Genomic DNA, 27138 nt, shown 5'->3' with positions numbered 1-27138 from the left:
CTTGGACTAGTTCCAAACTGGAAATAACCCATCCACCAGCTGTAGAATAGATAAGCAAATTGTGATTATTCATACAATGGCATACTGTCCATTAAAGCAAATGTTAGTTACATGTAGTAACATGGTTGAATCACAAAAACATAGTATTAAAACAAATGAGATGGGACTTCCCTGGTGGCGCAGTGGTTAAGAATCCGCCTGCCAATGCAGGGGACACGGGTTCAAGCCCTGGTTCGGGAAGATCCCACATGCCGCGGAGCAACTAAGCCCGTGGGCCACAACTACTGAGCCTGAGCACTAGAGCCCATGAGCCACAATTACTGAGCCCATGTGCCACAACTTTTGAAGCCCGTGCACATAGAGCCTGTGCTCCACAACAAGAGAAGCCACTGCAATGAGAAGCCTGCGCACCACAACGAAGAGTAGCCCCCGTTCGCCACAATTAGACAAAGCCCGTGTGCGGCAGCAAGGACCCAATGCAACCAATAAATAAATAAATAAATAAATTTATTTCAAAAAAAAAACAACAACAAACAAATGAGACAAACTAAACTGTAGTGTTTAGGAATACATTCTCAAGTGGTAAAAGGTAAAAGCAAGAAAGTGAGAACCATAAAAGTCGAGGTAGAGGTTATCCTTTGGGGAGGATGGAGGCGGCAATTATGGTTGGGAATGGGCCCAAGAGGAATCCTGGAGTATTGACAATATTCTGTTTTTTAGTGTGGATAGTGTTACATGGTTATTTGTTAAGGTATACATTTATGTTTCATGCTCTTTTCTGTATGAGTATTATTTTTTGAGATACTGAGAAAGGTGTAAAATTGTTAGTAGGATGGTATGACGGGGCAAAGAAGAACAGAAACATACAGCCGTCTTTAAAGGAATGTTTCTATAATGAACCAACCTCTCAAATTTAGTCTTTTATGTGACAGGGTTGTAAAGTGAAGGACCACATGGTTGCTCTTTGTGATCAAGGTGAAGGTGAAGATTTGCTGTCCTGCCCAACTGCCAGAATACTGGATGATCTGCAGAAACACAAAGATGTCATTCTTGTGCCTTTTGCTAAAGATACAGTCAGGTGAGGTGGGGGAAACGGTGTACTGCGGCTTTATTCAATGGTTCACATCCTGGAATCCTCTACCCCCCAGTACCTCCCCAAATCAGTAGTGGCAGTCATTTTCGTTATTTCAGAAAGCCTAGCTGAAATTATATGTTAGCTTACAATAAGAGCAAGCAGGTGTTTATCTGATAGAAAAAAAACCTCTAAATATTGGAAGTCCAAGGGGAAGAAAAACTAATAATAGGAGTTCCTGGTGATTCAAAGGGTGGGGCCCACACTCCAGTTTTAGAGGATTTAAAAAATTCCAAGTTACTGAAGCCCATCTTAGCTAACTGATGGAACTAGAAAAAAAAATTGATGGTTGAGGTTATCTTTGCATAAATTTGAACTCCTTGGATTCAGTAATTAATGAAGTCACTTCCATCATTTTACAGTTGCAGCAGGCTGTCAGGTTGCGGGTAGGAGGACTCTCTAATAAAAGCTGTTCTCAAAGCAGTATCCACCATAGCAGCCTGTTTCACCACCTGGCAGGTACAATGCTTGGAGTATAGTGGTGCTTCCCCCCATATGGAGTGACTTATGCTGGGGGAGTCACTAGATGCATTAAGAAATGTAAATGTTGAAGTGACATACCTTATACTCAAGAACTGTATTTCTAAAGAGCAATTTATAAAACATTTGCAATAAGAAAAGATACTGTTTGCATTTAAATTCTTAAGAAATTGGGGAATTCCCTGGCGGTCCAGTGGTTAGGACTCGGCAGCTTTCACTGACAGGGCCCAGGTTTGATCCCTGGTTGGGCAACTAAGATCCTGCAACCTGCGCAGCAAGGCCAAAAAAAAAAAATCTTAAATTGAACACTTCTCCATAAAATGTCTTTTCCTTTCAAGTGATTCTGGTGGTCCCTGTGATGAAAAGGGTCTAGACTGTGATGTTTTACTGGAGCCAAATACACCATGGGGCCCCAAGAGTGGGGAGCTCAATGCTGTAAGTAGCTTGCTTCATTTATTCTTTATTTATAAAAACAATTGATAATATTTAATCTTTGACAGAAATTTGATCGGTTTAAATTAATATTGAAATTTGCCATTAATATGCATTAACTCTCATAACAAGGTATTATCCTGAGTTAACAGGACTATAAGGATGATACATTCCTTGCACTCAAAGAATTAATAATTAATCAACTTAAATTTGGGGGAAAAATATAGTCTTCAGGGTTTATTATGGACAAATAATGATTTGAGAAATGAAGATAGTATGAATGGGATATTTTATCCCCTCCTAGTCCTGTAAACATTTTTTTGGTATGAAATTCTTTTTGTTAATTGTATTCAGTAATGCATTTAGTTTTTCCAGTGTTTCAAAACTGAGATATTTTCAAGGTGACTGGAAAGCTTTGATTCCTTTGATTCCTGTTACTAACAGCCAGGGAGTCTCTGTTTGCCTGTGAACTTCCTGTCTGTGTTAGTTGAAGTAGCATTTACTTGAGAAAGTGAAATATTCCATGTAAAATGCATTATAAACTTTAGATGGCTGTGTTTAATTACTAACATTTATTTATAAATTATATACAAAATAGCAAATTAGATTTCTTGAATATCCATATATAATCTGGTTCCTTAATTTATAATAGAATATAAACATTAAAAAGTGATTGAAATAATTCACAATATAAAATTATATTATCTCTATATGTGATTTACTTGTCCTTTGGAAATGACCCTAGGAAATGTTGATTTTTTTTTTTTCTTTTTTGTAGACATACACATTTTTTCTGGGCAGGGAATACAAAAGATTGTACTATATCATTTTTAGATGAGTTTAAAATTATGTTTCAACCTAGAAGGGAATGAACTTTTTAAACTTTTTCCAACTCTTCTACAATATCCATATGAAAATAAGGAGCTGCAATCTGGGTAGATGCAGATATATTAATCTCTTATTCCTTTGTCTTTTTTATAGTTCTTATCACTGAAAAACTGGACACTGCAGCTGGTAAGTGAGCAACTATATTTCACTTTCATGAATCTCTTTCTTCCTAAATCAAAGTTCAGTTTAATAGAATCTCATGAGTATCTAATTTTATAGATTTTAGTTAAATGTATATCATCCTTTTCAGCTTCTGTAATTTCACACTTATTAAAAAGTCATTGTTTAAAACAGACATATACTCCATTATCTGGCTGCATCATCCATAAGTTTTCTTAAATGACTTTTTTAAAGTCACTTTTAAGTCACATTTAGAACATTGAACAAAACAACATATCAATTACGTTCCAATTATTTGGTTGTTTGATTGATTTATTGATTTTTTTGTTGTTTTTTACCTATTTGCCATTACTATGCTATCTGCCACCAGTATTCACAAGAATGGAATAGAAATTTGTATCAGTGATAACAGACAGTAGGGTAGATAGATGGAGGAAACTGATGCCGATACGTTCAGATAATCCAGTGCCACATTCACCCAGAGAATGTGCACATTTACTTGTTTATGAGACTACATTCATATTGGCAATTAGTGTATTTTAATCTTTTTTTTTAGGTTTATTTATTTATTTTTGGCTGCATCGAATCTTAGTTGCAGCACGTGGGATCTTCGTTGAGTCATGAGGGGATTTTTCGTTGTGCTGCGCGCGCTTCTCTCTAGTTGCGGCATGTGGGGTTTTTTTTTTTTCTCTTTTCTAGTTGTGGCACGCAGGCTCCAGGGCACATGGGCTCTGTAGTTGTGGCACGTGGGTTCCAGAGAGCGTGGTCTCTGGTTTGCGGCACGCAGACTCTCTAGTTGAGGCGCATGAGTTCAGTAGTTGTGTCACGTGGGCTTAGTTGCCCCACGGCATGTGGGATCTTAGTTCCCTGACCAGGGATCGAACCCGCATCCCCCTGCATTGGAAGGCGTATTCTTTACCACTGGACCACCTGGGAAGTCCCTAATTTAATCTTAATATCAAGGAAAATACTTTCAATTGAGTGATAGAAGTGCAGTTCAACAAATACTGAGTACTTATAATGTGCCCATCACTCTGCTAGAATCTGTGAAGGAAATAAATTTTTAAAATATTTAATGTAATGCTATCCTGTCCTAAATGTAGAAATTCTTACATCCATTTCCTGAAAGTTGTGCTAGACAGTGGTCATTTTATCAGTTCTTGTTTGGCTCATTCATCCAAAATAAATTTAGATGGGTGTGTTTGAAAGAATTCATTGGTGATGTGATAATATACAGTTTTAATACGATGTATTTGTTTTTTTAATTCAGAAACAACAGTCATTAGTTTCAGAAGAAGAAGAATATACCACTGGGTCTGAGGTCACTGAAGATGAAGTTGGAGATGAAGAAGAAGTATCCAAGAAACAAAGTATGGATTTCTAAGTTAAAAATCAAGTCTCACTTTTATGAGGAGGGTATATTCCAAAGGATTTAATGCAAGGGATGAAGAATTGGCTTTATAAGTCTACATGGTAGGTTACAACGTGGAAAAAATAAATAATAGAGGCTTCATCAAGATTCCCTAACCCTGACACTAACACAGAATACTCATAAAATTATTTTTTTTAAAAAGTGCAGTATACTAAGAAATAATCTTCCAAGTTTTCATTTCAGGTGTAACCTAATGGGTTTCTCAAAATGTGTGACTATCTCATTGTACCTGAGATGATTTGAAGTGACACTCAAATGAAGCATTAAATAATAGTCATCAAAGTATGATTTTTTTAAGTTAAAGCCATAACCTTATACACCTATAGAATGAACTTGTGTCAAAATTTTTCAACCCATTAGTGAGAGAAATAGCAGGGAAAGTTAGGATTAGGGTTAAGCATTTGAAGGCTCAGGTATTTGTAGGCATTTGAAAAAAGAATGTTAAAAAAAGATTGCAAATTAGATACAAAACTGATTAATGTCATACAAGGCAATAAACCCATAACCACTGGGGTTATCTTTGTTTTCCTTTTTTCCTTTTTTTGGCCCCGACACGCGGCATGCGGGATCTTGGTTCCCCAACCAGGGATCGAACCCGTGCCCCCTGCAGTGGAAGCGCAGAGCCTTAACCACTGGACCACCAGGGAAGTCCCGGGGTTATCTTTTCTATTAGACAGAAATCATTTGCATTTCTATTAGAAAAATTTGTAAGGTAACGTGAAACTTCACAGCATCTGGGCCTTCAATCAATAGTAGACAGGAAAGTCAAACATAAGGACATTCTCGTAGAGGATTAAGTAAGCAGTCCTCCAATATATCACTTAAAGGACATGCAGTCTTCCCTTTGTCTTATTTCTAAGTTTTATATAATTTTTCTTTACATGTTGAATTCCCCTAATGAAAAAACTAGTCATTTATCAATTATTTTTCAATACTAATTAGTGAAGGAGAAAATGCTACTATGTTGTGTGTGTGTGTGTGTGTGTGTGTGTGTGTGTTTCACAGTTGATTGAGGTATAGTTTACATGTAATAAAATTCATTCATTTTTAAGTGTACACTTTGATGAGTTTAAGCATGGTCATGTAACCACCACCAAAATCAAGACCTAGAATACCACTCCAGAAAGTTTCCTTTTAACCCTTTACACTCAGTTCCCTTTCCCCACTCCCAATCCCAGGCAACCACTAATCTGCTTTTTGTCACTGTGGTTTACTTTTTCTAAGATCTCATATAAATGGAATCATGAATAGCCTTTTGTGTCTGGCTTCTTTCACTTAGTATGATGTTTTTGAGATTCATCCATTTGTTGTGTGTATCAGTAGTTTGTTCTTTTTATTGCAGAGTAGTGTTCCATTGTAGAAATATACCATAATCTGTTCATCCATCCACCATTTCATGGACATTTGGGTTCTTTTCAGTTCTTGGCTGTTACGAATAATGCTACTGTGAACATTTGCGTAAAAGTCTGTGTGGACATATGTTTTCATTTCTCTTGGGTAGATACCTAGGAGTGGAATTGCTGGGTCACATGCTAAGTGTATGTTTAACTTTATAAGAAACTGCCAAACTGTTTTGCAAAGTGACTACCATTTTGCATCCCACCAGCAATGTATGAGAGTTCCAGTCACTACACATTTGTACCAATACTTGGTATTATTGTGGGTTTTTTTTAATATTAGGCATTCTAGTGCATGTGTAATTCTACACATCTTTTCATGTGCTTCTTGGTCATTTATATGTCTTTTTTGTGAAGTGTCTGTTTAAATCTTTGCCTTAAATCTTTTTTAATTGAATTGCTTGCCTTATTGAATTGTAAGAGTTCTTTATATATTTGTGGATACAAGTCCATATGTTTTGCAGATATTTTTCCCTAGTCTATGACTTGCCTTTTACTTTTATTAACATTGTTTTTTGAAAACAAAAGTTTTTAATTTTGTGAACTATAATTTTTTAGCTTTCCTTTTATGTTTCAGGCTTTACTAGCTAGGAAATCTTTCGCTACCCCAAAGTCACAAAGATTTTCTATGTTTTCTTTTAAAGGTTCTATGACTTTAGCTCTTATAGTTAAGCATACAATCCCTTCCAGGTTAATTTTTGTGTGTGGTATGAGGTAAGAGTCAAGATTCCTTTTTTTTTCCATAGGCATAGCCAGTTGTCCTAGTACCATTTGTTGAAAAGACTGTTCTTTCCCCATTGGATTACTTTAGCACCTTTGTTAAAGAATCAGTTGACCATTACATATGGATCTACTTCTGAACTTTGTTCTCTTCCATTGATTCTTCTGTCTTTACATCAGTATATCAATGTCACACTGTCTTAATTTTTGTAGTTTTCAGTGACTCTTGAAATCTAGTGGTGTGAGTCCTCCAAAACTGTTCTCTTGTCTTAGATTATTTTGGTATTTCTAGGTGCTTTGCTTTTCCTATACATTTTAGAATGAGTGTGGATATTTCTACACAGATATTGCTGGAATTTTTATTGGAATTGTGTTGAAGCTGTATGTTGCTCTTTTTTTTCCCAATGGCAAGTCTTCCAGTCCATGAACACGGACTGTCTCTCCATTTATTTAAGTCTTCTTTAATGTCTCTCAATCATGTTTTGTAGTTTCACTATGCAAACGTAACATCTTTTGTTAAATTTGTTCCTAAGTATTTTCTTATGCTTTTATAAATGGAAGTAGGTTTTTTAAATTTTCCAATTGTTCATTAATGGTAATATTGAAATACAGCTGGTCTTTGTATATTGACTTTGTATCCTATGACCTTGCTAAATTGACTTAATTTTTCTTTGCTTATTAGATTCCTTTCAGTATGTATGCCTTTTATCTCTTTGTCTTGCCTTTTTGCGTTGGTTAGGACCTGATGTTGAATAGAAGTGGTGAGAACAGACATCCTTGCCTTGTTCCTTATCTTAGGGGGAAAGCATTCAATCTTTATATTTGTAAAGATTTTTTTTTGATGTGGACCATTTTTAAAGTCTTTATTGAATTTGTTACAGTATTGCTTCTGTTTTATGTTTTGGTTTTTTTGGCCGCGAGGCTTGTGGGATCTTAACTCATCGACCAGGGATCAAACCCACACCCTCTGCACTGGAAGGAGAAGTCTTAACCACTGGGACTCCAGGGAGGTCCCCTCAATCTTTAACCATTAAGTACGTAACGTTAGTTGTTGGCGTCTCATAAACGTCCTTTCTCAGGTTGAGGAGGTTCCTTTCTATTTCTAGTTTGCCACATGAATGGGTGTTGAATTTTGTCAAATGCTTTTTCTCCATCTCCTGAGATGATAATATAGTTTTTCTCCATTATTATATCAATATGATGAATTACATTGATTTTTCAAGTGTTACATCAGTCTTCCAAGGTAAACTCCACTTGGTCGTGAGGTGTTTTTCTCTTTATGTGTCACTGTATTGGACTTGCTTGTATTTTGTTAAAGATTTTTTGTTTGTGTTCATGAGGGATATTTGTCTGTAGTTTTTTTGTTATGTCTTCTTCAAGTTTGTTATCAAGTTAATACCTCATAAAATGAGTTGGAAAATGTTCACTTCTCTTTTCTGAAAGAATTTGCGTAGTATTTGTATTCTTTGTCCCTTAAAAGTGTGGTGAAATTCAGCAGTAAACTCATTTGGACCTGAAGTTTTCTTTATAGGAAGCTTTTTAATTATCAATTAAGGTCTTTAATTAATATAGTGCTATTCAGGTTTTCTATTTCTTCTTGACCGTTTTGATAATTTCTTTCAAGGAATGTGTCCATTTTATCCAAGTTGTCAAATTTATTGGCATAAAGTTGCTTATGGTATTTTCTTATTATCCTTTTCTGTCGGAAGGATCTCTAGTGATGTCCCTCTTTCATTCCTGATATTGATAATTTGTGTTTTATCTCTTTTTCTTGGTCAGTTTAGCTAGGGGTTTATTAGTTTTATTGATCTTTTCAAGGAACCAGCTTTTGATTTCATTTACTTTCTCTGTAGTTTGTCTATTTTATATTCCATTGATTTTCACTCTTATATTTACTATTTCCTTCCTTGTAATTACTTTGGACTTAATTTCCTCTTTTTTTTAGCTTCTTAAAGTGGAAACTTAAATCATTGGTTTTTTACTTCTTTTCTAGTATAAGCATTTAAAACTACAAGGTTCACTCTAAGCAGTGCTTTTAAGTATTCACAGATTTTGATATATCTTTTTTTCATTTATATTCAGTATGAAATATTTTCTAATTTCCCTTATGATTTTGTCTTTGACCCATGTGTTTTTTAGTAATGTGTTTAATTTCCAAATATTTTCAGATTTTTCTGGATACTTTTCAATTGTCGGTTTCTAATTTAATTCCATCATGGTCGGAAAATGTACTCTGTGGTTTCATCTTCTAAATTTTATTGACACATGTTCCAGATGTGCATGAAAACAATGTGAATTCTGCTGTTATAGGTGGAGTAGTCTTTAAATGTAGGGTCAAGTTGGTTTGATTTTCTGGTACAAGTCTTCTCTAATCATATTCTGACTACTTGTTCTATCAGTTACTAAGAGAGTAGTATTGAAATCTCAAGCTGTGCTTGTTAATTTACGTATTTTTCCTTTCAAGTCTGTCAGTTTTTGCTTTGTGTATGTGTTACAGCTTTGTAATTAGGCACATATACATTTATAGTGTATTGACTCTTTTATCATGATGTACCCCTCCTTGTCTATAGTAAAACTGCTTGTCTTAAAGTCTGTTTTGTTTAATATTAACATAATCACTCTGGATTTTTTTTGTTTACCATTTGGATGACATATCTTTTTTCTATCCTTTTATTTTGAACTTCTTCGTGTTTTTAAATTTAAAGTGTGGGGACTTCCCTGGTGGCGCAGTGGTTAAGAATCCACCTGCCAATGCAGGGGACACGGGTTCAAGCCCTGGTCCGGGAAGATCCCACATGCCGCGGAGCAACTAAGCCCATGCGCCACAACTACTGAGCCTGCGCTCTAGAGCCCGCGAGCGACAACTACTGAGCCCGCGAGGCACAACTACTGAAGCCCACGTGCCACAATTACTGAAGCCTGCGTGCCACAACCAAGGAAGCCCTCACACCTACAGCCTGTGCCCCGCAACAAGAGAAGCCACCACCATGAGAAGACCACACACCACAACGAAGAGTAGCCCCCACTCGCCTCAACTAGAGAAAGCCCGCACGCAACAACAAAGACCCAAACAGCCAAAAATAAATGAATAAATAAAATTTAAATTGTGTATCTTATAGATAGCATATTGTTGGTAATTGCTTGTTTATCTAGTTTGACAAACTCTGCTTTTTTTTTTTTTTTTTTTAATTTTTGGCTGTGTTGGGTCTTCGTTGCTGTGCACGGGCTTTCTCTAGTTGTGGCGAGTGGGGGCTACTCTTCGTTGCAGTACGCGGCTTCTCATTGCGGTGGCTTCTCTTGTTGCGGAGCACGGGCTCTAGGCACGTGGACTTCAGTAGTTGTGGCTCGTGGACTCTAGAGCGCAGGCTCAGTAGTTATGGAACATGGGCTTATTTGCTCTGTAGTATGTGGGATCTTCCCAGACCAGGGCTCGAACCTGTGTCCCCTGCATTGGCAGGCAGATTCTTAACCACTGCGCCACCAGGGAAGCCCAATCTCTGCATTTTGACTGGAACATTTATTCTATTTATACTTAATGTGTTTATTGATATGGTTGTATTAGGTCTGCCATTTTACTATTCATTTTCTAATTTTTTCAGATGTTTTGCTTCTCTGTTTAGCCTTTCCTGCTTTTTTTGTGCTAAGAAAATAATTTTAGGATATTATTTAAATTATTTTATTTGCTTTTCAGTTATATTCTTTGCATTTGTTCTAAAGATTACAACATGCCTCTTTAACCTATCACAATCTACTTAAAGGTAATATGAATTATTCCAGGTAAAATAGAAGAACCTTAAAATAATATATAGTTCCATTTTCTTCCCCTTCTTTGTGCTATTATTGTCATATATATGTGTATATAAATATCATATATCATGATATACATATACATTTATATACATAAATGTATATTTTTGCTTTACACAGTTATATGTCATTTAGAGAAGAATAAAAGAAAATATATACAATTAGTCTTTTATATTTATCATTTGTCTCTGTGTCTTTGTTACCATCTGATGTTATTTTCTTTCATTCTGAAAGACTTCTTTCATTATTTCCTGTAGTGCAGGTATACTAGTGAATTCTCTTATTTTTATTCATCTGAAAATGTCTTTATTTTATTTTTGTGGTTTTTTTTTTTAACATTTATTTATTTGGTTGCACTGGCTCTTAGTTGCGGCAGGCGGGCTACATAGTTGCGTCTCGAGGGCTCCTTAGTTGCAGCTCACTGGCTTCTTAATTGCAGCACATGGGCTCCTTAGTTGTGGCATGTGAACTCTAAGTTGAGGCATGTATGTGGGATCTAGTTCCCTGATCAGGGATCGAACTGGGGCCCTCTGCATTGGGAGCATGGAGTGTTAACCACTGTGCCACTAGGGAAGTCCCTTGCTTTTGTTTGTTTTTTTTTAATAAATTTATTTAGAGAGGGCAGACAGCAGAAGCAAGAAGAACTACAATCCTGCAGCCTGTGGAACAAAAACCACATTCACAGAAAGATAGACAAGATGAAAAGGCAGAAGGCTATGTACCAGATGAAGGAACAAGATAAAACCCCAGAAAAACAACTAAATGAAGTGGAGATAGGCAACCTTCCAGAAAAAGAATTCAGAATAATGATAGTGAAGATGATCCAGGACCTTGGAAAAAGAGTGGAGGCAAAGATCGAGAAGATGCAAGACATGTTTAACAAAGACCTAGAGGAATTAAAGAACAAACAAACAGAGATGAACAATACAATAACTGAAATGAAAACTACACTAGAAGGAATCAATAGCAGAATAACTGAGGCAGAAGAACGGATAAGTGACCTGGAAGACAGAATGGTGGAATTCACTGCTGTGGAACAGAATAAAGAAAAAAAAAAAAAAAGAATGAAAAGAAATGAAGACAGCCTAAGAGACCTCTGGGACAACATTAAACGGAACAACATTCGCATTATAGGGGTCCCAGAAGGAGAAGAGAGAGAGAAAGGACCAGAGAAAATATTTGAAGAGATTATAGTCGAAAACTTCCCTAACATGGGAAAGGAAATAGCCACCCAAGTCCAGGAAGTGCAGAGAGTACGATACAGGATAAACCCAGGGAGAAACACGCCAAGACACATAGTAATCAAATTGGCAAAAATTAAAGACAAAGAAAAATTATTGAAAGCAGCAAGGGAAATACGACAAATAACATACAAGGGAACTCCCCTAAGGTTAACAGCTGATTTCTCAGCAGAAACTCTACAAGCCAGAAGGCAGTGGCATGACATATTTAAAGTGATGAAAGGGAAGAACCTACAACCAAGATTACTCTACCCAGCAAGGATCTTATTCAGATTCAATGGAGAAATCAAAAGCTTTACAGACAAGCAAAAGCTAAGAGAATTCGCACCACCAAACCAGCCCCACAACAAATGCTAAAGGAACTTCTCTAAGTGGGAAACACAAGAGAAAAAAAAAGACCTACAAAAACAAACCCAAAACAATTAAGAAAATGGTAATAGGAACATACATATCGATAATTACCTTAAATCTGAATGGATTGAATGCTCCAACAAAAAGACACAGGCTCACTGAATGGATACAAAAACAAGACCTGTATATATGCTGTCTACAAGAGACCCACTTCAGACCTAGGGACACATACAGACTGAAAGTGAGGGAATGGGAAAAGATATTCCATGCAAATGGAAATCAAAAGAAAGCTGGAGTAGCAACACTCATATCAGATAAAATAGACTTTAAAATAAAGAATGTTACAAGAGACAAGGAAGGACACTACATAATGATCAAGGGATCAATCCAAGAAGAAGATATAACAATTATAAATATATATGCACCCAACGTAGGAGCAGCTCAATACATAAGGCAACTGCTAACAGCTATAAAAGAGGAAATCGACAGTAACACAACAATAGTGAGGGACTTTAACACCTCATTTACACCATTGGACAGATCATCTAAACAGAAAATTACTAAGGAAACAGAAGCTTTAAATGACACAAAAGACCAGATAGATTTAATTGATATTTATAGGACATTCCATCCAAAAACTTCAGATTACACTTTCTTCTCAACTGCACATGGAACATTCTCCACGATAGATCACATCTTGGGTCACAAATCAAGCCTCAGTAAATTTAAGAAAATTGAAATCATATCAAGCATCTTTTCTGACCACAATGCTATGAGATTAGAAAACAATTACACAGAAAAAAACGTAAAAAACACAAACACATGGAGGCTAAACAATACATTACTAAATAACCAAGAGATCACTGAAGAAATCAAAGAGGAAATCAAAAAATACCTAGAGACAAATGACAATGAAAACACGACGATCCAAAACCTATGGGATGCAGTTCTAAGAAGTTTATAGCAATACAAGCCTACCTCAAGAAACAAGAAAAATCTCAAATAAACAATCTAACCTTACACCTAAAGGAACTAGAGCAAGAAGAACAAACAAAACCTAAAGTTAGCAGAAGGAAAGAAATCGTAAAGATCAGAGCAGAAGTAAATGAAATAGAGACAAAGAAAACAATAGCAAAGATCAATAAAACTAAAAGCTGGTTCTTTGAGAAGACAAACAAAATTGATAAACCATTAGCCAGACTCATCAAGAAAAAGAGGGAGAGGACTCAGATCAATAAAATTAGAAATGAAAAAGGAGAAATCACAACTGACACCGCAGAAATACAAAGGATCATAAGAGATTACTACCAGCAGCTCTATGCCAATAAAATGGACAACCTGGAAGAAATGGACAAATTCTTAGAAAGGTATAACCTTCCAAGACTGAACCAGGAAGAAATAGAAAATATGAACAGACCAATCACAAGTAATGAAATTGAAACTGTGATTTAAAATCTTCCAACAAACAAAAGTCCAGGACCAGATGGCTTCACAGGTGAATTCTATCAAACATTTAGAGAAGAGCTAACACCCATCCTTCTCAAACTTTTCCAAACAATTGCAGAGGAAGGAACACTCCCAAGCTCGTTCTACGAGGCCACCATCACCCTGATACCAAAACCAGACAAAGATACTACAAAAAAAGGAAATTACAGACCAATATCACTGATGAATATAGATGCAAAAATCCTCAACAAAATACTAGCAAGCAGAATCGAGCAACACATTAAAAGGATCATACAGTGTGATCAACTGGGATTTATCCCAGGGTTGCAAGGATTCTTCAATATATGCAAATCAATCAATGTGATACACCATATTAACAAATTGAAGAATAAAAATCATATGATCATCAAAAAAAAAACCTTTTAAATATTAACAAATAAAATCCAGTAAAAAAAAAAAAAGGTTAATATATCAAGTAATTGACCAAGTAATGTTTATATCAGGAATGCAAATTTGGTTTTACATTTGGAAATACATTTCACCATATTAACAGAATAAAGGAGAAAATCCATATCATTGTCTAAAAAAAATTTATTAATTTTATTAATTTATTTTTGGCTATGTTGGGTCTTCGTTGCTGCTCACGGGCTTTCTGTAATTGTGGTGAGCAGGGACTACTCTTCTTTGTGGTGCACGGGCTTCTCATTGTGGTGGCTTCTCTCTTGCAGAGCACGGCCTCTAGGCGCATGGGCTTCAGTATTTGCAGTACGCGGGCTCAGTAGTTGTGGCTCCCGGGCTCTAGAGCACAGGGTCAGTAGTTGTGGCACATGGGCTTAGTTGCTCCGTGGCATATGGGATCTTCCTGGACCAGGGCTCGAACCCGTGTCCCCTGCATTGGCAGGCGGATTCTCAACCACTGCGCCACCAGGGAAGCCCCTTGCTTTTGGTTTTTTTAAAAAAATTTATTTGTTTATTTATTTTTGGCTGCGTTGGGTCTTCGTTGCTGCACGCGGGCTTTCTCTCGTTGAGGCGAGCGGGGACTGCTCTTCGTTGCGGTGCATGGGCTTCTCATTGTGGCGGCTTCTCTTGTTGCAGAGCACGGGCTCTAGGCACACGGGCTTCAGTAGTTGTGGCACGCGGGCTCAGTAGTTGTGGCTCACGGGCTCTATAGTGCAGGCTCAGTGGTTGTGGCGCACAGGCTTAGCTGCTCCGCGGCATGTGGGATCTTCCCGGACCAGGGCTCGAACCCGTGTCCCCTGCACTGGCAGGCGGATTCTTAACCACTGCACCACCAGGGAAGTCCCTGATTTTGTTTTTGAAGTACAGTTTTCTTGATATGTAATTCTTTGTTAATAACTGTTTTTTCTTTTAGCACTTTAAATGACGTTTCAATGTCTTCTGGCCTTGATTGTTTCTGATGAGAAGTCAGTCATTTTGATAAAATTGTTCTCATATATCTCATTCTTTTTCCTTGTTTTTTACAGAGGCTAAAATTTCCAGTGGTGGTAGTTTTCATTCTTGTCTTGTTCTTTATTCAATGATAATGCCTTTAGTGTTTAACCATTAAACATAATATTGGCCAGAGTTAAAAAATAAATATATGTCATTTCAGTGTCTTCTGGCCTCCATTGTTTCTGATGAGAAGTCAGTCATTGTGATAAAATTGTTCCCCTCTGTATGTAATGTGCACTTTTAATCATGCTGCTTTACAGATTTTCTTTTTATCTTTAACTTTTAGAAGCTTAACTATGATATGCCTAGATGTGACTTTCTTTGTGTTTATCTTACTTGGGATTTGTTGACCTTCTTGGATCTGTAAATTAATGTTATCTTACAATCGTTATTTCTTTATGTTTTTTGCCCCTTTCTCTCAGTCGTTTTCTGGAGCTCCAGTACACCTATGACCTTTTGATAACTTCACATTCACTGATTCATTTTTCTGCCATTTCACATTTTCTCTTGAGCCCATCTGGTACATTTTTTCATTTCAATTATTGTGCCTTTCAGCTCTAGAATTTCCCCCTGGTTCTTTCATACTTTATGTTTCTCTGTTGAGATTCTCTATGTGCTTACTCAATACTACCATTTTTCCTTTGAACATATTTATAATAGTTGCTTTGAAGTTATTGTCTCCTAAGTCCAACATGCTGGCCCTCTCAGAATCAGTTGCTATTGACTGTTTCTTTTCTGAGTGTTTTCTGTTTCTTTTCTTTTCACTTTCTTTATCTCATAACTTTTCAGTGAAAACTGGACATCGTACATTATCTTTGTGCAACTCTGAAATCTCTTTTGTTCTTCTGAGGATTGTTGGGATTTTTGTTCTAGTAAGCAATTAACCTGCCTGAGCCAAACTGCAAAATCCGTCTCCTGGCTGGTATGCAGTGGATGGTGTTTTTCATAGGTTTTTTGGCTGCTGACTGCTACTACGTTAGCCTGCCCCCCCCCCCCCAGGGGCCACACCAGCCTGTGTAATTTAGTAGTCAGCCAAGGATTTGGACAGAATTTATATTCAGATTTGGGGGCTCACCTGCTTAGTGGTTTCCTTGCTTTTTGGGTTCCCTCCTAGATTCCTACTTGTTTTCCCAGTTCCCAAGTCTGACCTCTGATACCTCAAGCCTATAAGACTCTTAGAAGCTCAAGCTAAAGGCAGTTCGGGGAAATCATTCAGTCAGAAGGCACAAGAAACTCCCACATCTCACAAAGAACAGTTCTGTCTTGCAAGGATCAACACCCCACCCTAGTTTCTGCTTGCCTTTTTAGCTGGGCTTCCTCGGGTCTCCCATATACCTGCAGAGTTTAACACTCAGCTAGAAATTTGGGCGTAGTTTATACTCACATTTTAGACCTCAAGTCTCTTTCTTCCTTCCATATTTTCCCCTTTAAATTTCCAGCTTCTTGGGGATTCCCTGGCAGTCCAGTGGTTAGGACTCCACGCTTCCACTGCAGGGAGCATGGGTTCAGTCCCTGGTCAGGGAACTAAGATCCCACAAGCCACATGGCACGGCCAAAAAAAAAAATTCCAGCTTCTCTGTTGCTTCGAACTTTATCATCTTCTCCCTAGAACTCAAGGCTGTAATTTTCCTCCCTGAACTGGGGAGGTGGGGAGGTGCCCTCAGACAAGAAAGCCACAAACTCACAGTTCTTAGCTCATGCATCTTTCAAACGTAAACATTGAACTTTCTATCTTCCTTTGACTATTCCCCAGTACCTGCAGATGGTTGTTTATAATATTTTTGTTCTGTTTTTAGGGAAGGAATTGTCCAACCTTTTCACACTGCCATTATCATATGTCCCACCCTATCATGGCTTTTAGAAATTTTATAACTTAAATCTCCCACTTTAACAAAGAGACACGTCAGGGGCTCAGGGTTTGCCAGCAGGCAAATAAATCTATCCAGATTATTGATGTTGTGTTGTCTTTATTCTGTTATCTTCAAAATTATCTTCTATGTAGCACATTTTACAGGTTTTTCATTTATGGTAGTGATAAAGTTTCCCTTTTAAGATAGAGCAAAAAGTGTGAAGGTGGTGTACAAATAATTGACATTTGGGAAACAATGATCTAATGTGCTATTCTTAACCTTCAAACATTGTTTTTAGAGAAATATTTCTTTCCCCTCCCTCTTTTTTGCCTCTCTCCTTTCTCCACTAAACTGTCAGCCAGAGTAAAGCAGAATACTGACTGCAGGAATGCCTTAGTTTCAAATATACTTTGTCCCAGATCTGGTTCTTCACAAGATCATTTATGTTCTACCTCCATTTTTACCTTCATAGCCCACCTCCTGCATGAACAAAAGACATTTTAAAGATTTTTTGTGAGCTCTTCTCTCCTCCCATTCTCAGATTGTGTTTTTCTGGGTTATAGTTATTTTTTATATAAAAAATTTGGAATTAGGAGGTGTGACTCCACTGTCAAATTAGATTCAGAGAAAGAAATATGGATAATTTCCCCAACATTTTTCTGTATTTAATTTCACTGGCACTTGGAATTCATTGCCCTCATTTTTTCTGCAAAGATTTTTACCAAGTAGAAAGAAGAAAAGTAATTAAAATGAACCTCTGTAAAGCACTTTTAGTTTGATTTCTCCATATATTTACTTTTTATCCCAAGGTAATTTGTTAGTTTTTAAAAACAATGTTTTATTTTTCAGTGGTTTTATTGTTTGAATGTGACAAGTGCATGGGAAAAGCATATGGGACTTATGCTCATAACATTGACCTTCTGTTATCAGGGAAAAAGGAGAAGCCAAAGAAATTCACTAAACAACCAAAAAAGCAGATGTCTTCACCCTGTGGTCAGAAGAAAGAAAAGGCATTGGAGAAGGTAACACTAAATTATCTATTACTATTCTAAAGTTCATATTGAGAAATAAGCAGGTACAGCCAGGAAAAATTCGAAAAAGAAGAGTAATGAGTGTCACAGTGGAATGCTAGCAGTGTAAAAATGAGTGAAGAATCACTATAAAGACCGAGATTAAAGATCTCTAAGGTATATTGACACATGAAAAAAGGAAAGTGAGTTTGGGAGAGAGAAATTAGGGGTTTGGGATTAGCATATACAAACTACTACTATATATAAAATAGATAAACAACAAGGTCCTACTGTATAGCGCAGGGAATTATATTCAATGTCTTGTAATAAACTATAATGGAAAAGAATGTGAAAAAGAACATATATATATATATAAAACTGAATCACTTTACGCCAGAAACTAATACAACATTGTAAAGTAACTATACTTCAATTAAAAAAGAAAGAAAAAAGGAAAAGTGCAGAGCAGTATGTATAGTGGCATATTATGCTACCATTTGTGTAGAATAGATGAAGGAATATATATGAATTTTCTTGTATATCCATAAAATATCTGTGGAAAGCTATACAAGAAATTGATAAAATTAGTTGCCTCTAAGGAAGGGAACTGAATGTCTGGGGGACAGAGGCTTTTTACTGTATGTGCTGTTTGTACCTCTTGAATTTTGAGCCAGTATTACTTACTCAAAAAATAAGTAGGCTTTAAATTTTTAAAATAAATATTTTATGACCTTTTAAAATTATTCTTATTTCCCCATGCCTTCAAAGGAAGGAGTAAAAAGCCAGGTAGGAATAAGAGAACAGTATAACTACAAGAGAAACTATAGATTCTAAAAGAGAATGTGCAAAAGAGAATGTTTGGCTAAAAGAGAAACTATAGATTCTAAAAATGTGTGAAAAGCTGGAGTTCAAACAAGTTCCACACAATATATGTTGGACGGGTTGTACGTTCATCTCCATGTTAAGGGCCAGAGGCACAGAATGAGTGAATTCTAAAAGATTGCATAGAGGTGGGGGGCTTCCAGATCAGACAAATAAAACTGGGTTCAAATTCTAGGTCTGTTTCTCTGTGGACAAGTTTCTTAACTTCTCTGAAGCTGTTTATTATAGAGATAATAGTAGCACCTATCTCACATGTTAGTTGCAAGGCTTCAGTGAAAGAATGCTTGTAACGCTCTTGGTACAGTATCTTTCACCCAATAAATGTAAACTCTTTTTGTATTACCTATAACGCTAATCAGTAAATATGTTCTAATTGGGCCTTAATGTTGTCTACTTTTTTTTAGTCAACTTCTAGAGATGTGTCTCCTTTCATGTGAGTATTGCTCCTTAATCCAGTCAGATGTTCACTGTAAAAGCATCAGTGCTGATTTTTGTTTAATTTTTTCAATAGTGTGAGTATGCAGAAGAATAAGTGGGATGCCACAAGATCCTTGAGATTCAACCAAGATGCGCAAAGAGAAGATGGTAAGTTTTATTATTTGTGTAATGTACAAATGAGGTCTAAATAGCAATGATAGGAATCTTTTATTTTATGAAGTATGCTGAATAGCTTTAAAGATTCCAACTGGAATAAGGCCCAGAATTAGCACATTCCCTTAGGCATCAACCAGAGTTTCATTACTAGACAATCCCAGTAGATAATATGTTGTTTTATGTATCTGTCATTTTGAGACCTCTCAGACTGACTTTCACCCACTACTTCACTCTCAAGAAGGCTGAATATGTCTTAGGCTGACTTACAGTAATATTAAAAGCTGCACAGTTATCTGTATATGAGCCATTTTGCCACTTGCAGCCTAAAATACTTCAAAGATAAATAGGTGTATGTGTCTATAAATAATATCCAATGATATTTTCATAAACTCTTGATGATTGCAATCTTCTTTAAGAAATAAAAGTAATAAAACATCCTCATAAAAAGTAAGGTTTATTAATTTTTACCTTCAGATCAACGGCGGATGTCTGAAATTACAGGGCACCTAATAAAGATGAGATTGGGTGATCTGGACCGAGTCAAGTCAAAGGAAGCAAAAGAAGTAAGAATTATTTACTCGTGTACTGTCCTTGCTTGGATATGCCTTCCTACTTTATTTTCATCATAAGTATAAAGATGCTTTATAATTTTAAAAGACTACATTTTTTATGTCTTTTTATATTCTGTACCAGTTAGCCTGTTTGTTCACGTAAGTTTTTCACCACCTCTTACAGTCCATAGGTCCTCTCTATAACACACATAGTAAAGTACGTTGTTACTGAAAGTGTAATGTCCAACCAAGAGCAGATTAACTCTGCACTGCAGACTGTCCAGAGGGTGACCCCCTGGAAGTTGCTAATTTTCATCAACTCTGCATGCACTACTTAGACATTATCTTTAAAATAAGATGTTATCTTGCTGAAAATGATCACAAGAAATACCTGTACTCTTACGGAATTACATGTTAGTCATAACATTATGTATCATCATTAGTACCAGTATTATGTATTCACAGTTACACTTGCCCCTAATTCTTTTATTTAAAAATTTACTTCCCTACAAGAAGAAAACACAGGAAAAAAATCTTTATCACCATGGGTTAGGCAAGTATTTCTTAGCTACCACACCAAAAGCATTATCCATAAAAGAAAAAAATTGGCAAATTGGACTTCATCAAAATTTAAAACTTATTTTTGAAAGACATTATTAAGAGAACGAAAAGACAAGCCATAAACTATGAGAATATATGTGTAAAATATTTATCTGGTAAAGGATTTGTATCCAAAATATATAAAGAATTCTCAAAACTCAATAATAAAATAAACAATCCAGTGACAATAAGTGGGCAAAAGATTAATCATACACTTCAGAAAGAAGGGATATAGGTGGCAAATAAGCACAGGAAAAGATGCAACATCATTAGTCATTAGGGAAATGTAAATTAACACCTCAACAAGATACCACTATACACCCACTAGAATGCCTAGAAAAGTTTTGTTTTGTTTTGTTTTGTTTTGGCTGCATTGGGTCTTCGTTGCTGCGCGTGGGCTTTCTCTATTTGTGTCGCGCGGGGGCTCTTCTTCGTTGTGGTGTGTGGGCTTCTCATTGCGGTGGTTTCTCTTGTGTGGAGCGCATGGGCTCTAGGCGTGCAGGCTTCAGTAGTTGTGACTTGAGGGCTCTAGAGCACAGGTAGGCTCAGTAGTTGTGGCACACGGGCTTAGTTGCTCTGCAGCTAAAAAAGTTTTTTAAATATGCTGGCAAGAATATAGAGCAACTGGAACTCTCGTATATAGCTAGTAAGGATGCAAAAGGGAATGGCTACTTGGGAAAACAGTTTAGCTGTTTCTTATAGCATTAAATGTTTACTCACCATACAGATCATTTCACACATATCTTTACAGTGGCTTTATTTAGAATTGCCAAGAGCTAGAAACAACCCAAATGTCCTTTACATGATAAATGAGTAAGACTGTAGAATAGATAAAAAGAATGAGCTATTGATACATGTTGCAACATAGATGAATATCCTACACATTATGCTAAGCAAAAGGAGCCAGATTCAAAAGGCTACAGACTGTATGATTCTATTTATATCATGTTCTGGGAAATGCAAAAGTATAGGGACATAAAACAAGTCAGTGGTTGCCAGGAATGCGTAGTGTCAAATCGTTGGACTTAAAAGGGGCACAAGGGGATTTTCTTGGGGTGTTTGAACTGTTTTATGTCTCCATTATGAGTGGTTACACAACTGTATGCACTTGTCAAAACTCAGAACAGTGCACTAAAATGGGTGAATTTTACTGATATAAAATAATAAAAATAAATTGTAACTCAGAGCCTGAATTTAAAAAATCAAAATAAAATTACTTCTAAGTTAACAAGTAATGCCATTTCAATAAAGCAGAGCTTCTACTGGTTCCTTAACGATAATAACTTAATTTTTCTCCTTTACTCTGCAGTTTGCAGGAGGTATTTATTCCAGGCTTGAAGCACAAATCAAGGCCTCAGTGCCAGTCAATGCACGGCAAAGCAGCTCAGAGAAAAACACAAGGTGAATCAGCATAAATGAATTCAGAATGCCACTAGCTTTGAAGTGATTTTTTTTTTTTTTTTTGGAAAAATCATATGAACACTAGAAGCACATAATTTGAGTTTGGTTTTATTTTGTTTCAGGGATTTGATCATCAAGACATTAATTAGAACCAGATTTTAACTTAAAAGTTAAGACTTTAAAAGGTCATGATCACAAAATTTAATGAAAGTATACTTTTTTTAAAGTTTTTTGTTTATTGAGTCAGCTCCGTTCTGATCCAACTGTGATAAAAATGTAAGCTATAGTGTGAATTAGCAGAATTTTTATACTATTTGTAGATAATATATTACTACTTTATATAAATCATTGAAACCTTTCTTGTTTCTTGTTCTATCTCTCTTAATAAAATCTAATTTGTATGTTCTGTGTCATTTTACAGCACAGATTTTCTTTGAAAGATTAACAGTTACTGAGATTTGATTATTAATACTACAGATCCAAATGCCTTATCTGCAATTCTGAAATCCAGAAAGCTCAGAAAGCCAAAAGCTTTTTTCATACATTTGTGGCAACTCAAGCCTGACCTGAGCTACTGTGGTACTATTTATAGTTTTTATTTATCCCACTTAATGTAAATGCTCATTTGTTTCACTGAAGAAGTATTAATGTGTTTGGTTGTGGGGCACTGCTCCAGATTCATGATATACAATATATGTACATATTATTTCCCCCAAATTAAAAAATATCTGAATTCCAAAATACATCTCCAAGAATTTTTGAAAATGGATTATGGAGCTACATGAAGTTTCATTAAACTTTGACACTGTCAAGCAAACATGACCTAAAGCAGTGGCAACTTATTGTTTTAGAAGCACCTCTGACCTTCTTTTCTGTTTAAAAAATCTAGGTCTAAAAGTCGTTTTGGTCAAGGTCGGCCTGCGTAAAGCACCTTAAAATATTACTAAGAAGACAGAAGACTCACCTCTGGACATTTGAAATTGCTCATCACTTCTTGAAGGTCTTCAGAACGATGACTTCTAAATGTTTTAAGTTATTTATTAATTATTCTTGCAAGCCACATAAATCGTAGTGCTAAGGGAAATATATAGTTAGGTCTTATGAAATCTAATTGTAAATATGAAACTTCTTAAACCTAATTTTCCTTTGGTGTGATGCTAGGCTATGTAGAAAATTAGTATTTACAAATTTGCATAGTTAAGGCTCCTAGTATTTGTTATCCTTTATTTATTTGAAAGAGAAGAGGTCTAAACTCTCAAGTAGCTAAGAGTTTTTTAAGACCTTAAAAATTAGGGGAACACAGCTGGTAGTGGTATGGTACATGTGCACTAATTATAGTATGTCTTTTGGGCTGTAAATCTTGGGATAGCACTGAGAACTGCAATTTGTGTGATGAAATTTCCAGTGATGCTAATTTTAAGTTTGCATGACTATTAAGGAGTTACAGATCTCAAGACTGCATTAAATAAATTTTCAAGATGAAGTAGTTCCTGTGTTGGGCAGAAGCCTTAATTTTTTTCAGCATTATTCCATAGAAAGCACAATGTTAATCCAACTCTTTTTTTTTTTTAGTTGTGTTTTTTTGTTGTTGGTTTGTTTCTTTTTAGTTTTTAGTAGTTATTATTGGTCATCTGAGCTGGAATTACTGATTATTACCTCTTTCTTCTGTGAAGCTAGTACCATTCTGAATTTGTTAAAATAACCGTTGATAACTTTAAAGCTAGTAAATCATTTCAGTTGTATGAGACACCCTCTGTACAGTTCTCAGGGCACTAAAACTCAACCATATTTCTATAGCCACTCTAATAGCCCCTTAAAACAGTTATAATTAGTTATTACTTTAGAGATGTCTAGAAGGAAAGATTCCCAAATACATTTGATGGATGAAAAATTGCATATATTTAAGAAAAATCAAAATCAAATTCTATTCTATAGATCATGTCTTAATTTTCTAACCAAGCAGAAAGAGTGCTCAGGGAAAATTTGTTCCAAACCATAAGCATATAAAAATTATGTGTTTGGAAATTACTTATATGTAGGTCTCTGAAAAACTTTAAGATGCACTGTTTCTATTTTTAGTCTTCCTTTGCCTTATAATTGAAATTTCTTCAAATTAGAGAACAGACTTTAATAGTGTATGACAGAACAGCAATTTCTATTGAAACGTCCAAGTGTTACACTCAGTTTAGACATACAGAAATCATTATTTTTAATGAGTGTTTTAGTTGGTAAGTGAAGCTAGATTTTATTTGATGTTTTATGTATGGCTTTGCCAAGATTTTTGAACTTCTGTTTGGAAATTTTGTTGCAGTCGATATATTTTTCAATTGTTTGATATTTTTGAAACAGATTATAAAATTTTTATTTTCAAAAGAAAATGTTTTATACTACATGATCTGTACGCCCTGTTAAATACCAGCGTCTTGTTTAGTTTACTCTGATCAAAAGGGTTTAGGTTCGTACATGTTCTACAGTGCTGTGATGGTCACAATTAAAAGAGGAAAATATGCTCATTTGATTTTTAACTGATGGTAACAAGGCAAATTACTTCTCCCCTGGGGGGACTGTACCGCTGAATTTTTACAAACAGAATTTATCAGAATTTGATTTTCTTCAGAATGTGCTTTTAATTTTGTGGACGTCTGTAATTCAAGCACAGGTACCACAAACATTTTAATCAAACTCGTAATAGCATTTGTTTTGCCAAATACTTTGAGGTTTTATCTTCCATTAATTCTGAATTCACATTTATTTAATTGAAATAAACATTAATGACAAAAGTTGTTTGCAAAGTCCCTTGATCTGAATCATTCCATCTTCTCAAAAATGTTCAGATGGGCTCTAGATCACAGGTTTTCATGGAAGAGGTGAACTTTGTAAATTTTAAGGTTGTTTTAAATGAGATTATCCTGGTAAAGATTCAACAAAACATTTAAGGGTAAAATACTGCAGAAAAGATAATTTGGTAACAGTGCTGATTCCATACTGTTGGGTCATTTTGTTATTGTCCTTCTTCAGAACACTCAGCCAGGTATTGTGAGATATGCTAAGTGCTTTGGAAGCTGAGGCTGAAGCCCTATCATGCTAATCTGCCACAGGCAAATCTTAGTATAAAAACAAACAAACAAAAACCCTTTTATCTCCAGTACCTCGAGTTAATTCTTCAACCCTCAACTATTCCTTAAAGAACTATTATGAACCTCACCTTTTCACACGGCTCAGTTAAAAGGCACTGGGGATACCTAGCCAGTCCAATTCTTTTTTAAAATTTATTTATTTTTGGCTGCGTTGGGTCTTTGTTGCTGCACGCGGGCTATCTCTATTTGTGACAAGCGGGGGTTACTCTTCGTTGCAGTGCGGTGGCTTCTCTTTGTTGCGGAGCATGGGCTGTAGGCGCGCAGGCTCAGTAGTTTTGGCTCACGGGCTCAGTAGTTGTGGTGCACGGGCTCTAAAGCGCAGACTCAGTAGTTGTGGCGCATGGGCTTAGTTGCTCCGCAGCATGTGGAATCTTCCCTGACCAGGGCTCAAACCCGTGTCCCCTGCATTGGCAGGTGGATTCTTAACCACTGCACCACCAGGGAAGTCCCTAGCCAGTTCAATTCTAATTGGCTAACTCTCTCATTTAAAGCTGATCTATCGGGGAGGATGATATGGGGATAATATTATTTCCACTTTTATAGGACTGTTGGGGGGGCAGGTAAATGATTTAGAGATCTAAAACAATTAGCACAGTATTTTCTGGCTAATCGTAAGGCCTCCAGAAATGTTAACTATTATTATTGTTGCACTGTGGGATCTTAGTTCCCTGACCAGGGATTAAACCCGGGCCCTTCGCAGTGAGAGTGTGGAGTCCTAACCACTGGACCACCAGGGAATTCCATTATTTTAATATTTGGGAAGTGCCTTTAAAAGTCTTTAAGATGGGAGATTGATATCCCTCTTCCTGTAACTTGAGTTGCTAAGACTGATGTGTGTTTGTTTAATGCAAGAAAGAAAAGAGGCACATAATAGTTCAGTGGTTGCTGTGACATCGTTTGTTACTTCGTTATACTAAACCTCTTGCCTTATTTAAGCAGTACAAACAGGATTTGTAGGAAGGGGTAGGAAAACTATTTCCTGCTATGTGGTGGTGAGTGACCTGGGCTGTCTTCAGAGAGGTTTACTGAAGGAGAGAGTGAGGCTGCAGCATGGTCTTATAGCAGCTCTCCTTCCAAGATTATCTTTCCTTGAGAAAACGTAGCTAGTTTCGCTTTTACTACTTGTCTATGACAAGAGTAGTTCTTATCAAACTGTAGAAGAGTAGTTGCTAAATTAGTAGCTGCTGAGAATGCTGCTAGCTCTCTTAAGTGCCTTATCTCCTTCAGTCTCACAATAAACCCCCAAATTGGGTATTATCCCCATTTTATAGGTGGAGAAGAAAGTTCAGGGAGCTAAAGTAATCTGCACACTGGGATTGAAGTCTAAGCCTATCAGCACATTCCAACACCTTGAAACAATTTTACCTTGGATTACCTGAAACATTTTCTCTTAGAGTGCCTCCTGGCTCACCGGCAGCTCCTTCAAACTGAAAACAGTGATCCCAGCTCACTCCCTGTGGTTCTAGCCTTGTTTATCCAAGTGCCTACTTGACATTTGTATCTGGAATATCAGTAGGTGTCTCCAACTTAACATAATAAAAGCAGGACTTGTGTTATATCTCCCCAACCCACCACCAACTCCCTGCTCCTTCAGTAAATGGCACTACTGCCCACTCAAGTGCACAAGCCGAATGTTTAGAAATTCCTCATAATTCCTCTTTTTCCTTCACTCCCCACATCCAATTCATCGGCAAGTCTGATATAAAACCTACATCCATTTGCTTCTCTCCATCGCCATAATCCATCACTCCAAGTTATTAACATCTCCAAGCCTCCTAAGTGATTCCAGCTCCCACTCTAACCTCTCGTATTCACAAAGCAACTACAGTAATTTTGAAATGTGAATCAGATCACATCACACTCCAGTAGCACCTCATCAAACCTAGAATAAAATCCAACTTCCATTGCCCGGGCTTACAGAGTCCCACACAGCCTAGCCCCTGGCTGCTTCTCAGTCTCCTTTCCCCTCTTGCTACTACATTCCAGTCACATGGCCTACCTGGTCCTCCAATAAGTAAGCTCATTCCCACCATTTAGCTCCTTCACATTACTGTTCCCACTGTCTAGAAGCCTCCTTATTATAATTCAGATTTTAGGTTAGATGTCATTTCCTCACAGGAGGCATTTCCATGCACCCAATCTAAAGTAGCTACCCAAGTCACTCTCATTACAGCATCATAGTTTATTTCTGTACAAATCACAAATCTGACATTAT

At 36.5% G+C, this 27138-nt stretch overlaps 1 protein-coding gene across 3 annotated transcripts in view; it reads left to right on the top strand.

Annotated features, from left to right (window-relative positions):
- The window catches only part of SANBR (SANT and BTB domain regulator of CSR), a 69778-nt gene extending 45223 nt beyond the window's left edge, over positions 1 to 24555 (top strand). The window contains exons 13-23 of one of the 3 annotated variants that reach the window (XM_007189699.2): positions 933 to 1078; positions 1951 to 2047; positions 3026 to 3058; positions 4323 to 4422; positions 17679 to 17770; positions 18527 to 18544; positions 19045 to 19073; positions 19152 to 19225; positions 19709 to 19797; positions 21695 to 21786; positions 22676 to 24555. In XM_007189699.2, coding sequence (XP_007189761.2) covers positions 933 to 1078; positions 1951 to 2047; positions 3026 to 3058; positions 4323 to 4422; positions 17679 to 17770; positions 18527 to 18544; positions 19045 to 19073; positions 19152 to 19225; positions 19709 to 19797; positions 21695 to 21786; positions 22676 to 22712 — 807 coding nt within the window. In that variant the 3' untranslated portion in view covers positions 22713 to 24555. The remainder of the gene's footprint in view (positions 1 to 932; positions 1079 to 1950; positions 2048 to 3025; positions 3059 to 4322; positions 4423 to 17678; positions 17771 to 18526; positions 18545 to 19044; positions 19074 to 19151; positions 19226 to 19708; positions 19798 to 21694; positions 21787 to 22675) is intronic. The other 2 variants (XM_007189698.2, XM_007189700.2) reach the window with 2 other exon arrangements.
- Positions 24556 to 27138: the final 2583 nt, after the last annotated feature.

The sequence above is a fragment of the Balaenoptera acutorostrata genome, chromosome 12 (genome assembly GCF_949987535.1).
Source record: "Balaenoptera acutorostrata chromosome 12, mBalAcu1.1, whole genome shotgun sequence".
Lineage (NCBI taxonomy): Eukaryota > Metazoa > Chordata > Mammalia > Artiodactyla > Balaenopteridae > Balaenoptera > Balaenoptera acutorostrata.
The sequence above is the reverse complement of the archived record's forward strand: the minus strand, read 5'-3'. Positions and strand labels throughout refer to the sequence as shown.